We start from the raw sequence: 14,603 nt of genomic DNA on the forward strand, positions 1-14,603 counted from the left end.
ATATTTTCAAAACTTTATTTCCGAACCCTGGAATGTGAATGTAAATGTTTTGTTCTAAACATGTTTAGATCGTGAGCTATGAAAGTATTATTTATTTAAAAGAAGTCACTCATAAGGCATTATCAGCTGACCTTTTTTAATGTTTTTCTCCTCAGGTAGCGATCAACGTCCCGAGGTGTAGCAATTTTTTTAATCAATCACTTAAGAACCTAAGAGGATTTAAAGCTTAAGTGACTCATCATGTCTTGTTAAACTCGGATCTTATGTTCATGTTGTGGGAGTCAGGATAGAATTTTGAGTGGTTGTTGTAAATAATTTAACTTGGACCTTTTAACTATACTACATGTAAATAAAGTGTCGTACTATGTGAAAATCTGTATGTTAAGTTGTATAGACCTTTTGACAATAATCCGTTGTGAGTTATAAAATTGCTTATCAAGTTACTAGAAGTACATTATAAAGGAAGTATATTGGCAATAGTTGTCATAAGAGGATTTAGAAATTTCTGTCTTCACAATTTTTCTCGGATTAAAAGGGTAATTCAGGAAGGGTGTGACAGTAAGTCTCTTGAATTCACCTAGATTCCCATTCAAGGACTTAAAATGGTTCATTTAGAAAGAAAACAGTTTTTCTCAAACGTAAAGCTTGTTAAGTAGGTCCTTTTTGACATAAAGAGTGTTCAATTTCTCTCAAATTTTCATGTGATGTGTTTTCATTTGACTTGCTGAAGTACGTTGTCTGAGAAGTTGAGAATTAAGATTCCATAAACAATTTCTTCAATGTTCTGTCTTTCTTCATCACTCATTGTGGCAGGTAAAGTCTTTGGATCATCCAAAGCTTTCAAGGCCTTTTGAGAGTTTAAGAAAGCCTTGACCTTCTTTGTCCATAAAGCAAAGTCTCCCAAACCATTAAACTTATCAATTTCAAACTTGGTAGTAGCCATTTCAAAGACTCTAAGAAACAAACCTAAGCTCTGATGCCACTTATTATTAGGCTCTAAGAAAACACTAACGAGGTCTAAATTTCTTTTGTAGGTTGAGCTGATCCAAGAAAGTTAAAAATGAAGTAGATGTTGTATGGACTTCAGATTGCCACATTGCTTCAACAAGTGATAGGCTCTCTTCTTGCCTTATCTCTTTTGTTTTTCATTTTGACAGAAAAACATTAAGGAAATTAGGGCAAAACTTTAATCCCTCTCTCTTTTTTCTGTTCTTCTTTTGGCAGAGGAATTGAAGTGAAGATATTGGACTCAAATGTTCGAAATTCAAGCATGCAAGTTAAGAAATGAAAGGAGAAGAGAAAGAGGAACACAAAGATGCATAGTGGTTTGGTGTTTTCACCTACCTCCACTCTTCAATCGATCTTCAAATTTCATTTAACTTCAAGATTACAAACACCAAAAAAACTGAGATAAGTTCTTCTTCACAGCTCCCTCTCAAACTCTATTTCTTTGTATTCGATATACATGCTTTGCACACAGGAATGAATATTATGCAATACATTTCTTTCTTTCTTTTGCTTTTATTATAGATAACTAAAACAAAAACAACTGAGTAACTTGTTATAGCTATTTAACCGGCACTAATTATTTTTTGTTTTGTTTGTTTAACAAGAGCTGGAGATTTTGGTTCAGCTTCATAATACTAAATTTATTTTTTTACTATGATTGTCTGGATGTGAACACATGCACCCCATACTAAAAAATACACTTTTTTACCATGACGGTCTAGATGTGAACACATATACCCTGTACTAAAAAATACATTTTTTTACCATGATGGTCTCGATGTGAACGTTAACTCTAATTTTTTATATATATTTTTTAATTCAAGATTTTAATAGAAAAAATCTTATTGAAAATTCATGAAGAAAGAAGTTAAGGTTGATTTTTTATGAATTGAAATTTAAATTAGGAAAACTTAATTTCAAAGCTCAAAAACCATGTGTAAATACTGTATAATAATATGTAAATGCCCATTGTCAAAAGATAAAAAAGTATAAATACCTTGTAATCCAAAAGATCTGAAGTCTATCTTTGTGTCCATTTTTGTTTGCACCTCCGTTTTCCACAAATTCATCCATCACTTTCATTCCTCTTCAGGTATTGGTTCCTAGGTAAATGAGGCCAATCAAAAAGAGCTAAAGTCTATATACCAAATGGCCACTTCCTTTTGTAACTTCCTTACGACTAGAATTAAAATCGGTGAAAAATGTCATGACACTCAGAACGACGAACAACAAACAGTCAAGATATGATAATCAAACAAAGAGTAAAAATCTAACAGAAATTCGTTGTAGGCTGAGTCGCGGAGCTCGCTCTCTAAGATGTTTCACGGCTCTGTCCAAGTATACTGTTAGAAAATTGTCATGTGATAAAACACATCGTTACCGACTGAAACATTGGAAAAGTTAGGAGAGGAAAATTGGAATGGGACGAATGAGTTGTGTTTTTCAAACGGCTGAAGGTCATACCTTTTGAGCAAAATAGGCGATGAGTCTCAAAACGTGCACGGAAGAAATAATAATATTTGTATTAAAATTAATAATCACACACGCACCTCGTCTGGACGGACGGCGATGCACATGTGGGACGTCGAGAAGCTTCCAAATCAAAATTTTACTGGGATTCTCCGGTTCCCTCTTATTTTTTAAAATTAAATTTTCACCCAACAAAATCATGTCGATGGTATCTGAAACGGAAAAAATCGAACTCGTTTGTGAATGCATCGGGAATAAGAGGACCCAACAACAGTAAACGACGGTGAGGGAATTCCGGTGAACTCTTGCACCAGTGCTCGGAAATTCGAAGTGTTCGTTGTGAGAACGGTGGTTGGTGCTCGTCGTGAACCTTTAGTTCTTTTTATGTAAAACGCTAGAGGATGATGGGTTGAACGAATTTGGGATTTGGTTTTCGGTTGATCCATCAGAGGCAAGTGGGTGGGCTCAAATCTTAGGACGTTCAGATTGACAAAGGAATTAGAAGAATTAGGGTTGAAATCGTGGAGTTGTATATTGTAATTGGAAGAGAAATTGTAGAAAGAGAGTGGATGGAGGAGGTGATTTTGGTTATGAAAAGGAAGTGATTGTTGTTGATGAGGGATTGATGAAGAACCAGGGGTTGAAGTCTGAAGAAGGAGGAGGAACAAAGCAATAGAAAATAATAAAATAAGAGCAAAAATGGTGAATTCAATATTAATTGGGCTGGAAACTCCCGAACTTACGATATCGGGCCCATCCATGGCCCATCTAATAACTTGCTCAAGCTTGATGAGTCAAAGTTGGGGCTGGATCGTTAAAAAGCGGGCCGCATCATCAATAATCCAGAAACTCGAGCTCAAACCCTAAACTTTGTCTTTCGGTCATATAAAAGGGCAATTTTCCTTGCTGCTCTCCCCATAGCCAAACTGCAGATAGAATTTCTCCGCCCTAGGGTTTCTTTGTCCTGCATCAATGGTACTTCTCTTTCCCTTTCTTCTATTCATCGATTTATGCCTCCGTGTATCTGGTTTCATCTCTGTTTTCTTGTTCGGTTAATCTACAGGGAAAGGGTACGGGCAGTTTTGGTAAAAGGAGGAACAAGACCCATACTCTCTGTGTACGGTGCGGCCGCCGCAGCTTCCATCTCCAGAAGAGCCGCTGTGCAGCATGTGCTTTCCCTGCTGCACGCAAGCGCAAATGTGAGTGATCTCGATCTGTTTGTGTTTTCGTCACTATCCTCTTTATTTGGATTGATCTAAATTGGCCGTTTGGCTTGTGTTTGTGTTGATTCAATGTATCTGCTGCTTTAGATTTGTTTAGCGAACATTCGCGTCTCTAGTAGTCAGTACTTAGTATTTAGTATTGAGTTACTAACGCTGAACAAGGCGGCTAAAGTATGTGAATGTTGATGAGATTCGTTCGTTCGGCGAAGTAGTTCCACTATACGAGATGTTTGTATCTGTTGCAGTGTTCTGTGGAGTTTGGATTGATTTTGATTGTTTTCCTTGCCTTTGGGCTTTGTTTAGACAACTGGAGTGTGAAGGCAATTAGGAGAAAGACAACCGGAACTGGAAGGATGAGGTACTTGCGCCATGTTCCGCGTAGATTCAAGAGCGGCTTCAGAGAGGGTATGATATTGTGTTTGTTGTGTATTCAACTCTTCGTCCTATTTGCTTCATGGGTTCTGGGTTTTAGTACTAGATTTAATTGTACCCTGACTAAAAATTGCTTTGTGTTTGTCATTAGGTACTGAAGCTGCACCCAGGAATAAAGGAGCTGCAGCCTCAGCATAAGGTTTTGGAAGAAGTTCGACTTAATTTCAGTACCCAACTATAGTTTTCAGTAGGGTTTTTACTCATCTGAGAATCATTTCATATAATTTTGTTTTTCTAGTTTTGCTTTTTCATGATTTAGTTGAACGCGGTTTCTTTAAAATGTATTGTTTGAATTTTGGACAAATGACGAATCAGATTGTTCGAATTCTGCTGTTTGATTATGCATTTTTCAGTGTTCTATTTACCACCCCTTTCCTTCCAAAGATGCATATATTGGGAGAATCTTTGTCAAATCCCTAGATTGAACTTGGGTCATTTTGAAGTTGGGTTTAATCCAAAGCAACTAGATTATTGGAATCTTGCTTGAAATGATAAATTTGATTGCTGTTTTCACCATGTCCCATGGCCTTCGATGTAACAAGAATCTCATGCTTCAGCAATTAGATTATTGGAATCTTGCTTGAAATGATAAATTTGATTGCTGTTTTCACCATGTCCCATGGCCTTCGATGTAACAAGAATCTCATGCTTCAGCAATTAGATTATTGGAATCTTGCTTGAAATGATAAATTTGATTGCTGTTTTCACCATGTCCCATGGCCTTCGATGTAACAAGAATCTCATGCTTCAGCAATTAGATTATTGGAATCTTGCTTGAAATGATAAATTTGATTGCTGTTTTCACCATGTCCCATGGCCTTCGATGTAACAAGAATCTCATGCTTCAGCAATTGATCATGCTCATTGCTGTGTTAATCGTTTCTTACCATTCTACTTCTACCTACCATCAAAATTTCTTCTTTTGCTGTATCGAGTTGAACTTGTAGCTCTGGGGTGTTTTAGTGTAATTTTAATAATAGGCACCTAAATTGGAAAATTTTTAATTCAATTATGATCATTTTTGCTGGGTTATTTATTATACTTTATACGAATTGTAAATTTGAAGCTTGGAGGAGTCGGTTTTTAGTGTACATTTTGTATTTTTCAATTAAAATATAATAATTCTACAATAACATTATTAATCGAGGTCAACGGTTCCACTCGTAAATTTTGTACTAAAACTTATTAATAATATGGGTAAAGTTTCAACTTGTATTTAGCTGGGAATCATGGCTTGCAAAAACAATTATCGAACAAGAACAAATTGTTTAATAAATTGTTTAATTGTAATCTGGCTTTAAATTAAGTACCTACAAAATCAAGCATTCTCATCCTTGGTTTTCAAATGAATTATCGAATCACTGGAACACGAAATATAGGATTGTTGGAGAAAATATCTGAACCAAACCCTTCCACAATGGCAACCACATAAAACGTGGACATTAAACTACACTATACAAACCACCACAACTTAAAAATGGTAATGCTGCAGAAAAACAAAAATGGGGGTTGGCAGAAGACATTTCAGGTGTGGGATAGACTGTAGAAGGGAATAAATGCTACAATTTCCAAAAATGGGGGCAATAGACTCTGAACTGCAGAAACAAAAATGTAGTTGTAAAGCAAAATCGATATGGCACAACGGAATGCTGGAGTAATACTTGTCCAAGACCATGACCTGTGCATGCAAAGCAATCTTAGACATTCGTATCGAGTTCAAGTTTGCCAAACTTCTCCTTTTTTTCGTGCAACTGTTTGAAGACAGGATTGAGCTCTGGAAACAAGGTTGATAGCAGCAGCTCAATAAGGTCCAGCGCCAATAGCTTCATGCAAATAGCTGACTGCAATTGTATTATCACAAGTCAGTTTAGCAGAGGAAGGATGCTTTTACTCATTCAAAATATGCAAAGTACCTGAAGGAAGTAATACAAATCCTTGGCACATTGCTCGTATTCCTTTCGACCAACAAGCCCCACAATAGCAGGTGGAGCATTAGCTTCATACCCAAATTTCATAGTAAGTTGATCAAAACAGATATTAAAGTGAAAGCAACTTAAAATTGAGATTTGAGATGGGGAATAAGTGTAAACATACTGATCATCAAGTCATACACGAACTTTGCACGACGGTCAGCTTCTTGCTGCTGCAATTCCTCAAGGGATCGAGGGGATAGGATTTCATTGGAGTAGTTGCCGGAAGACGAGCCTTCGGGTGATGGTTGTTGCTTTGGACGCTTGCTTATGAATACCCCACCAGGCCACAGAATCTATTAAATTCACATTTAATATCCCCATCAATTAAACAGGCTATCTATCATATACATTTTTTTTTCTAGAATTTTCAAATCAGATGAAATTATTTTAAAAAATATGTTGTTAAAGAAAATTAAGTTCCTAGAAAACGAGTGAAGATCATTCTACCGTATGGCCAACAAGAATTACAACAGTGAGAAAAAAACCATTTTGCCTCATAAGTACCTGTTCAAGGCGATTGATAGCGGAAGCCATGGATGATCCCTTGCGAAAACGTTGGATCTTCTGTATCAACCAATCCTCAAGAGCATCCCCCATGCCCAGTTGCAGCACCTGTTTTGCCACCCAAAATGCCTTTCTCCTGTAATTCAACAGTAACACACACTCCAATTAAGAATCTACTACAAAAATAAAATACTATCTCAATGGATGAATGAATATAAATCTTCATAATCCAGCACCTGATCCATCCCCCGTCTTGTAGCTGGAATATTACATCCACCAAATCAAATATGGGTACTGTTAAATTTGGCGGCACCCACTGCAAATAGTTCCAAACCAAACACCACATGTTACCCTTCAATGAAACAAATAGCTAGACTACATATATATAACTTTTTTAAATTTTCATCTCAGTCATAACTTTACTTTTATCTAAAGTTTTAGAAGTAAACATGACATGTGATATAAACATCATTTTATATGAAGCTCATAATCATTGGTGTGATAATACTCTCTTTTCTTCTTTTTCTATCGTTTCATTTTCAATAATGGAAGTCATTTTAGGTTGAATAAATTATAAAAAGTTACATAGTTTCACAATTTTACGGGTTAAATATGTATATTGTTACTAAATTAAAAACAAATGGTACTTTCGACTCAATTATTAAAACATATTTTGATGTCACTTTATCAACTTATCAAATGCAATTCAACATTTTGAGTAAGAACTCAATTGAAACAAAATAGATACATGAAGTGTGAAATTGAAATTTCCAAATTTTCTGAGAGGAGATTAATGAATTACACCATATTTAGCTTGATTGTATGTATAGCTGCAAAAAAGGCTTGGAGGAAGTTAAAGATTACCTCAGTGGGTAGCATTGGATCAGTAGCAGCATCAAGAAGCAAATCAGAAGCCTCTCCTGATTTTTCATTTTCATTCTGGCTCTCAGTTTTCCCAGAGTTTCTATTGGATAATGTTCCATTCTCCTTCTGATTCTCAGTTCTTCCAGAGTTCTTATCAAGCAATCCACTCGTCTCCACAGTAGCATCTGAATCAATATCATAATTGTCAAATATAATCTACAAAGTTCCTGAAAAGTTGTTTTTACTGGAGAAAATAGACGTGCCTTTTGAGTTCAATCTCAAGCCATTAGGCTGAAGTTTACTTTTCGCCTGCAATTTAGGCTCCAAGCATTCAGCAATTGCATGGTCTCTCCTCAGTGGTAATAATCCTGATAAAGGGCTGTTCGGGTTCGAAACACTTCTATTGTCTTCATGGGGTTTATCAGCAAGATCAACTGTAACATTTTCCAACAAATATCAATAGATTAACACAAACAAAGGGTATAATAGATAAGTCAAATTCAATTTTATCTAAATTAACATGATTTACCTGACAAAGTTTCAATGATGGAAAATGAATTCGAGAATATGTATGTCTGCAACGTATAGACATGGTTATATAGATTAAATATCCCGGACTAGAGATTCTGGTCATCAAGGCTGATATCTAGGAGGTAAGTAAAGATCTAACCTGGGAATCAACACTGAGAAAGTCCCAAACTTCAATAGATCCTGAAATTTTCGGGAGCTGTATAAGCCTCTGAAGAATAACAGAAAAGAAAATTGGTCAAAAGCTTTAAATAAAGAACTTAACTACCATATAATGACTTCTAAAAAATAAAGAGTGAAACAAATCTCAAAACGCATACTATGCTGCACTCAATCCAACAGAGCTTACAGATGAAATATACATTAGTAACAGTACCGAAATCTCAAGAACAAAAGAGTAACAGAATGGAATGAACGAACTAGTTCATGAAAATGGATAGACCCAGTTGAAAAATTGTGACCTTCTTGTTGAGTTAAACTGGAATTCAAATGCAACTCATATGGATCATTCTGTGATGAGGATATACAACTATTATGGTAGACAAAAATGATGAAACAGATAATCGAGTAAGATGAATTTGGACCTTTAAATATTTATCAAGTAAATTACACCGTTCCTGAATAACTGGAAAATCTGATCCCGTGGAAAGGAAATGTTTTGGTGGCAAATGTAAATTGTACTCTGAAAACTCTTTTAGACGTCTATGCAACTCCTCAAAATGGCTAAACCTGCAAGAATAAGAAAGACAAGTGCATGCAAAAGGTTAGAAAATAATGAATGGATTAAGGAAAAATAAACCCAGAGAATTTATAGTACAAACCTTCTTTTGATAGACCAGCTATTATTATTATTTACATCGGTAACAGATATGGAATATACAGCAAATGTTCTTGAACCGCTCTTTACTATATTTGCACCCGTCACCTAAATGTACAATAAAGTCACAAGTCACAACCACATCATCATATGTGAGAACAAAACTTCTACATGCTTACAATTATGAACTATTAAGATTTCAATAAAAAAAAATAAAAAATAAAAAATACCTCACATTTCAGCCTAAAGAATGAATCAACCATCTGAGAACTTAGCGAGTAATCACTAGGAAGAATATGGGAAATTGAAGGTACAGATGAAGAAGCCGCTGCTCCACTGTGAATTCTTCCTGAACTCTCCATATCAGAATCATCACTAGAGTCCTCGTCGTTTCCAGGCCCTAGAGGAGAATTTAGTATATCCTGCCCATCACCAGATATAAAGCTTGTTCTCTCAACCTCTTGCCAAACAGGTAACTTCTCACTGTTATGACGGGATCTTTTCCTTCCAGACTGATTCCTGGATAACCTATTATTGTGATCTTTCCCTTTACCTGCCTTCTTAACTCTACAACCATCAGAACTCTCAAGTGGGTGATGAATGTGTGAAATTCTAACATTTCTGTTGTTTCTAGCATTCCAAACTTTGGTTACAGGAGAGTCAAGGCCTGTAACATTGCTTGTTTCCTCATCTTCAGAAGTATTTCCATCTGAGTCATGATCATTCAGGTGCATGGCATCACGATCATTGTCTTGATAATGCATCATGGTAGAGTCATTTAGTATGTCTGAATCTGTTCGACAGGATGAACCATTAACTGTAAGCTGGTCAGTATAGCCCAAGTGAACAGTGCTATTTTTAGAGCAATTAAGCTTGCCCTCAGTTTCAATATCAATCGTTTTAGATATTCTCTTCTCACGCTTCACTGAGATTGAAAGAGGCTTCCCTTGAAGGAGACCTTGCTGGGCATTCTTGTTTAATTGATTCTCATTTTCTTTCATTTTGTAGTTTCTCCCTTTTGCCCACATGTTTTCAAAATGCTCAGGAGCTAGGGCCTTATCCTTTCTACGAGAAAACTGATCCAACTTTTCACCCCATTCTCCACTAGAGCTATGTTTCTGAATAGTGCTTTCATTAACATTTTGGGATGTCGGAGGCTCTGAGTTCCAAGACCGGGAAGATCGAGTATCAATTGAGAGAAGTGGGTCCTTGGATAAACTAGCATTTGAGTTTAATTTTGTAGGTAAATTTGCAGGATTGGTGGATTGTGCATTTTTCATCTGCACCAGCTCAACACCAGCCATAGAAGGATCAAGGAACTTGGAAAGATCTTCAGAGGAGATGCTTGGAGATCCATCAGGTTTGGACCCTAAATTTTCATGCATCGATTCCACTGTCTTAGGCTTTTTCATATTTATGACTAAGGATTCTATTCTTTCATTAATAAACCTGTTATCAAGAAATTTAAAAATATATTACAGCAGCATCAAGTCAGAAAGACATCTTAACACAATCAAGAAAAATAAATTGGTTCAAACCTTGGGCTAGCTAAGTTTAAAACTGGCCGCATTACTGCAGAAGCAAGAAGCTCCCTCACTGTATAACGGAAGTATAAGCACTGAAGATCCTCGTGCTTGAATGTATATAAAATAAGACCATCCATCACATGCTGCAAGACCTGTGTAAGGAAAATAATTCATTTTTACTATGGCATACAATGAAGTGCAAGGTACTTCACCCTTGCAAGCAAATCCATTGGATCTATATCATTTATAGTCAAATATAGAATTGAGACCTTATGCTGAGCTTCAGGAGAAAATAAAGCAGGGTGCAACCTGTTCTCCATAGCCAGGTGTCGTCTGAGTTCTGTATCCAATTGTTCAATTGTGATGGTTCCTAATTGTCGTTTCTCTAATTTTAATTTAGTTGAACGAAAATTTTCCAAGTGTGTGCAGATGAGATTAATAAGATCCCTGCACCCAAAATTTAGTTAACCATTTTAAACAGCAAAAGCCTTCAACTGTTGGATATAGGGCATAGATATGTCAGAACTAACCTCATTAGAAGATCAATCAGATTAATATTCCTAAAGCGTCCAGCAATTTCTCCAAGCACACCATTGACAATATTTATCAATTCCTCTGGACCTTCTTTATCAGGTGTTAAACAAGAATACCAAAGATCTGTCACCCACTCTGAAATTAAATGTCTAGTGAAGTGATCTATTGCATCCTCAGCAACACGTGAATTCACTTTCCTTCTCCACTCTGACTTCTTTACGACTTTAGGAAACTCGACAAGTTTCTCCTGGGAAATACCATGTTCTGGTAAAGGTCTACGTATATATGTAGCAGCTTTTCTCCTCATTTCAAAATCTAAAGAGAAATAGCGGATGAGCACGATCAAAATTGCAGCAGCAGGTAAATTTACCCAAACTGAGGAGCTTGTCACTGAAACAGGAACAAGATAAATTTAATATATCCCTAAGTAAAAGATTGCATCCTTAACATACAAATACAAATACCACATCCACCCGCCTCAGGAAGGCAGAGAGAAACTGAAAATAGACTGAAAAACCTCAAAAGCAAGCCTTTTCTCATAAACTTACAGTGCTAACAGGGATGTGTGTGTCAGAGAGGGATGGGGAAGGGGAAACTTCTCCAGTCATGCAGAGCGGTTCCCATCAAAAGAAGTTCAAACACAGAATATATTATATATGTGTATATATATACACGCATCGCGCATCAATAATCTTCTCTAAGAAAAGTCTACAAACCATTTCCAATTATCAATTGATTCATTATGTAAATTTAAGAACAAACTATGCAAGTGCAGAACAAACGAACTGTTATTTCCACGATAGTGCAAAATGGAATAGTAAACCTAAGGATTCAAATTATCCAGTTGAACGAGTAGGATGTCAAAATCCTCATAGAATAACCCAGTAGCCTCTCATTTTCTCTATGCAAAACGACATAGTTAATGCTGCTTTGAGACCATAACTCAACGAAAGCAAGTAACCATAATAATGAACTAGAATTGTATCCCCAAAGTAAAGTAGTGTTCTTCTGAGGCCTAAACATGTGGTTATGACCATAAATAGTTAAAGTGGCTTGTGAGATTCAAGTTACTACAGGTAATTCAACAACAATTCTTTTGCAAAAGAAGAAATAAGAACCATTCACATCGAATTGAGTTCTACAGCATGCAAGATGAAACAAATATCCCAAGATGGAGTAACTTCAATCAGATCATGACAAAATTAAGCAAAAGAAATCTATTTCTTACATGACATCATATACGATAAACCCACAATGCATATCACCAGAAAAAGAACCCGTTTCTTTGCTTCCTCGAGGAGGTCCCGAAGCGTAACCTGATTCTGCGAGCTCATTCCGGACAATTAAGAAATCAAATTTGCGGTCGCAAGATATTAAAAATGAAGGAAGTGAATTCAATCAAAGTAGCCCCATTAACCCAATGAAAGAATCTTTCAATTTTCAAGCAGATGATCATCCAAGTACCCACACCAAAAACTCAGAAACCCCCAATCGGAGATTGAAGCGATCACGAACTGGGTATCTCAAAATGAGGGCAAAGATTTAAAATTTGTGAAAGAATTGCGGAGAAATGGAAAAAAATAAATCAAATCAAATCAAATGGTTAGTGATGGGGTTTCAAGTTTCCAACTTCATAGTTAGTTTCGCTTTCGCAGTTCATTGGGAATTGGGATTCGATTTTGGGTATTGGAATTTCATCCGCTTCTCGGACGATTGGGATTTTTGAGATGGGAATATCGGAGATTTTTCATACTATCATCATCCTCTAATTTTTCAATAATTGTTTTCGTCCATTCCTCTCTTAATTAAAATCCGTAACAAAGCATTTTCATGAAAAATAAATAAATAAATCTGTCACCAGACGGAACCGAATTCAAATCGTTGAACAGAATTTAGAATCAACTTTCGACAGTTACTTTTACCCTTTTAAAATTTACTTTTTTCAAAATTCGCTATAGCATTTAGTTATAAATAATTTTAACATTAAGTCTATCGGTGGTTATTATTTATAATTCTAAAATTTTAGAATATTTTATAAATATTTTAATTTAATTTTTTATATTTAAAAATAACACTACTTTATATATAAAAAAACTATACCATATTTTAGTTTTATGCTCACTTTCTAAAATAATTAGAATAATTTGCGTTTGACAAACAAGGATTTTCAATGTAAAAAATAACGCTAATAATAATAAGACATGTAGGTATGCAGAATATGTCTCCTCTCAAGGTGGTTAGTTAGATTGTTTAGTTGAGATTTTTCTTTATTCTTCCGAATAGTTTGAGGCTTTTATTGAGGGATCAGGGAGGATTATTCTCCTTAAAACTTTTTTCTTGAGTTGTGAGTATTTTCTTTCTCGTATTTGGTTTATTTTTGTTATTTTTATTTTCATATTTGGTTTAGTTGTGTTTTGTTTGTATCTTGACCTCGGGTTGTGAGGCCTAGAAGAAGAAACATCAAATGTAAATTTAGAAATTGTATATAGTAATGTCTTAACTAGTTTGGTTCTTAAAAAAATCATGGAAATAATGCATATCAATCATCATTAAATTATGTTAAAAACTCCTTTTAACTTAATCAATTGAATTTTATTTGAACTAATAATAGAATTATCGTCAAAATAGATATTTGTCTAAAAATTTATTGGAAGATTGTTCGTAAAGTAAATGTTCCCCTTTTTTTAAATGGGCTACCCTAAATTTACTACTATTTCTATAAAATTACATAGCGAAACATAGAAAAATAAATAAAAACATGGCATTTTCCATTTTACCCCATATTTACTGTTATTTATTGCATAAGTAGCTAAAAAAAATATCATTTGTCAACGCCGTCCGTTTTCTAACCCTCTATTTGTTTCTAGGTGATTAAATATTCTAAACATGTAATTATTTATTTATTTATACTTATTTTCCTCTCTCTCATTATTCAAATAATAATAACGAAGCCATTTTTTCCCTAAAGACTAAAAGCTAATTGTTGAATTAAATTCAGATCCATCATTTCATAGTCCATATCCTACCACTACTTTAACTTCGTATAATTATAGGTTTTGTGTTTTTTAAAAAAAATGAGAAATCAAATTCTTAATTTAAGGGAGACGTTTGGGATAATAAGTTGGCTATTATAGTTATAGATTATTATAGTTAGGTTATAATAGTTTGGGTTTGAGTGTAGATTATTTTAGTTTGAGTTATAATAATATACGTTTGAGGTGTATACTATTTTAGTTTGAGAATAAAATAATAAATACTGGAACAAATGATAAGGTAAAATAGTAAAAACTCTAGCAAATAGTAAATAAATTAGTAAATGGAGTTTTGAAATAGTGTTAACTGTAGCTAATTGGAGAGTACAAAATAGTATTTACTATAACAAGAGGTAGTTATTATAGTTTTAAGATAATCTTTGCCCTAAACGCCCTCAAAAAGTTTCAATATTTCATTAGCTTCCAATCAAACTATGTTCATGTACGTTGAAATTATAAATTTTGAATATTTGTCATTCGTGTATATACTTTATAGACCAGGTATAGATCTTAAAAAACAAACTAATAAAATAGATTAATTTCAATACTTTTTGAAATTTGGTAGACTTATCATGTGATACTTTACAACACATCATCACACACGCAACTTGGTAGTAGGACGTGAAGTTGTTCACTCTGCTTTCCCTGGTTCCGGTTTTCATATAAAATTTAATTTTTATTCTTAAATCGAT

The 14,603-nt window shown here is 34.8% G+C and overlaps 2 protein-coding genes across 3 annotated transcripts; one reads left to right on the top strand and one right to left on the bottom strand.

Annotated features, from left to right (window-relative positions):
• The first annotated feature begins 3,312 nt into the window (after window positions 1–3,312).
• LOC120084437 (60S ribosomal protein L37-3-like) lies at window positions 3,313–4,501 on the top strand. The gene is made up of 4 exons (XM_039040215.1): window positions 3,313–3,453; window positions 3,542–3,677; window positions 4,005–4,106; window positions 4,225–4,501. Exons 1-4 carry the CDS (start codon window positions 3,451–3,453, stop codon window positions 4,269–4,271), a joined length of 288 nt encoding a protein of 95 aa, XP_038896143.1. The 5' UTR covers window positions 3,313–3,450; the 3' UTR covers window positions 4,272–4,501.
• Window positions 4,502–5,464: 963 nt separating this feature from the next.
• LOC120085791 lies at window positions 5,465–12,688 on the bottom strand. Of its 2 annotated transcripts, XM_039041982.1 has the most exons (16): window positions 12,108–12,688; window positions 10,876–11,269; window positions 10,615–10,792; window positions 10,358–10,497; window positions 9,050–10,268; window positions 8,824–8,927; window positions 8,587–8,731; window positions 8,145–8,213; window positions 8,004–8,049; window positions 7,738–7,908; window positions 7,475–7,659; window positions 6,847–6,926; window positions 6,611–6,746; window positions 6,228–6,399; window positions 6,047–6,129; window positions 5,465–5,974 (listed from the first exon to the last, which is right to left on the bottom strand). In XM_039041982.1, exons 1-16 carry the CDS (start codon window positions 12,211–12,213, stop codon window positions 5,831–5,833), a joined length of 3,372 nt encoding a protein of 1,123 aa, XP_038897910.1. In that variant the 5' UTR covers window positions 12,214–12,688; the 3' UTR covers window positions 5,465–5,830. The 2 variants fall into 2 exon arrangements, with proteins under 2 accessions (XP_038897910.1, XP_038897911.1); XM_039041983.1 differs by lacking the exon at window positions 12,108–12,688 and having other exon boundaries at window positions 10,615–10,685; window positions 10,876–10,998.
• Window positions 12,689–14,603: the final 1,915 nt, after the last annotated feature.

The sequence above is a fragment of the Benincasa hispida genome, chromosome 9 (genome assembly GCF_009727055.1).
Source record: "Benincasa hispida cultivar B227 chromosome 9, ASM972705v1, whole genome shotgun sequence".
In the NCBI taxonomy this organism is placed as follows: Eukaryota; Viridiplantae; Streptophyta; class Magnoliopsida; order Cucurbitales; family Cucurbitaceae; genus Benincasa; species Benincasa hispida.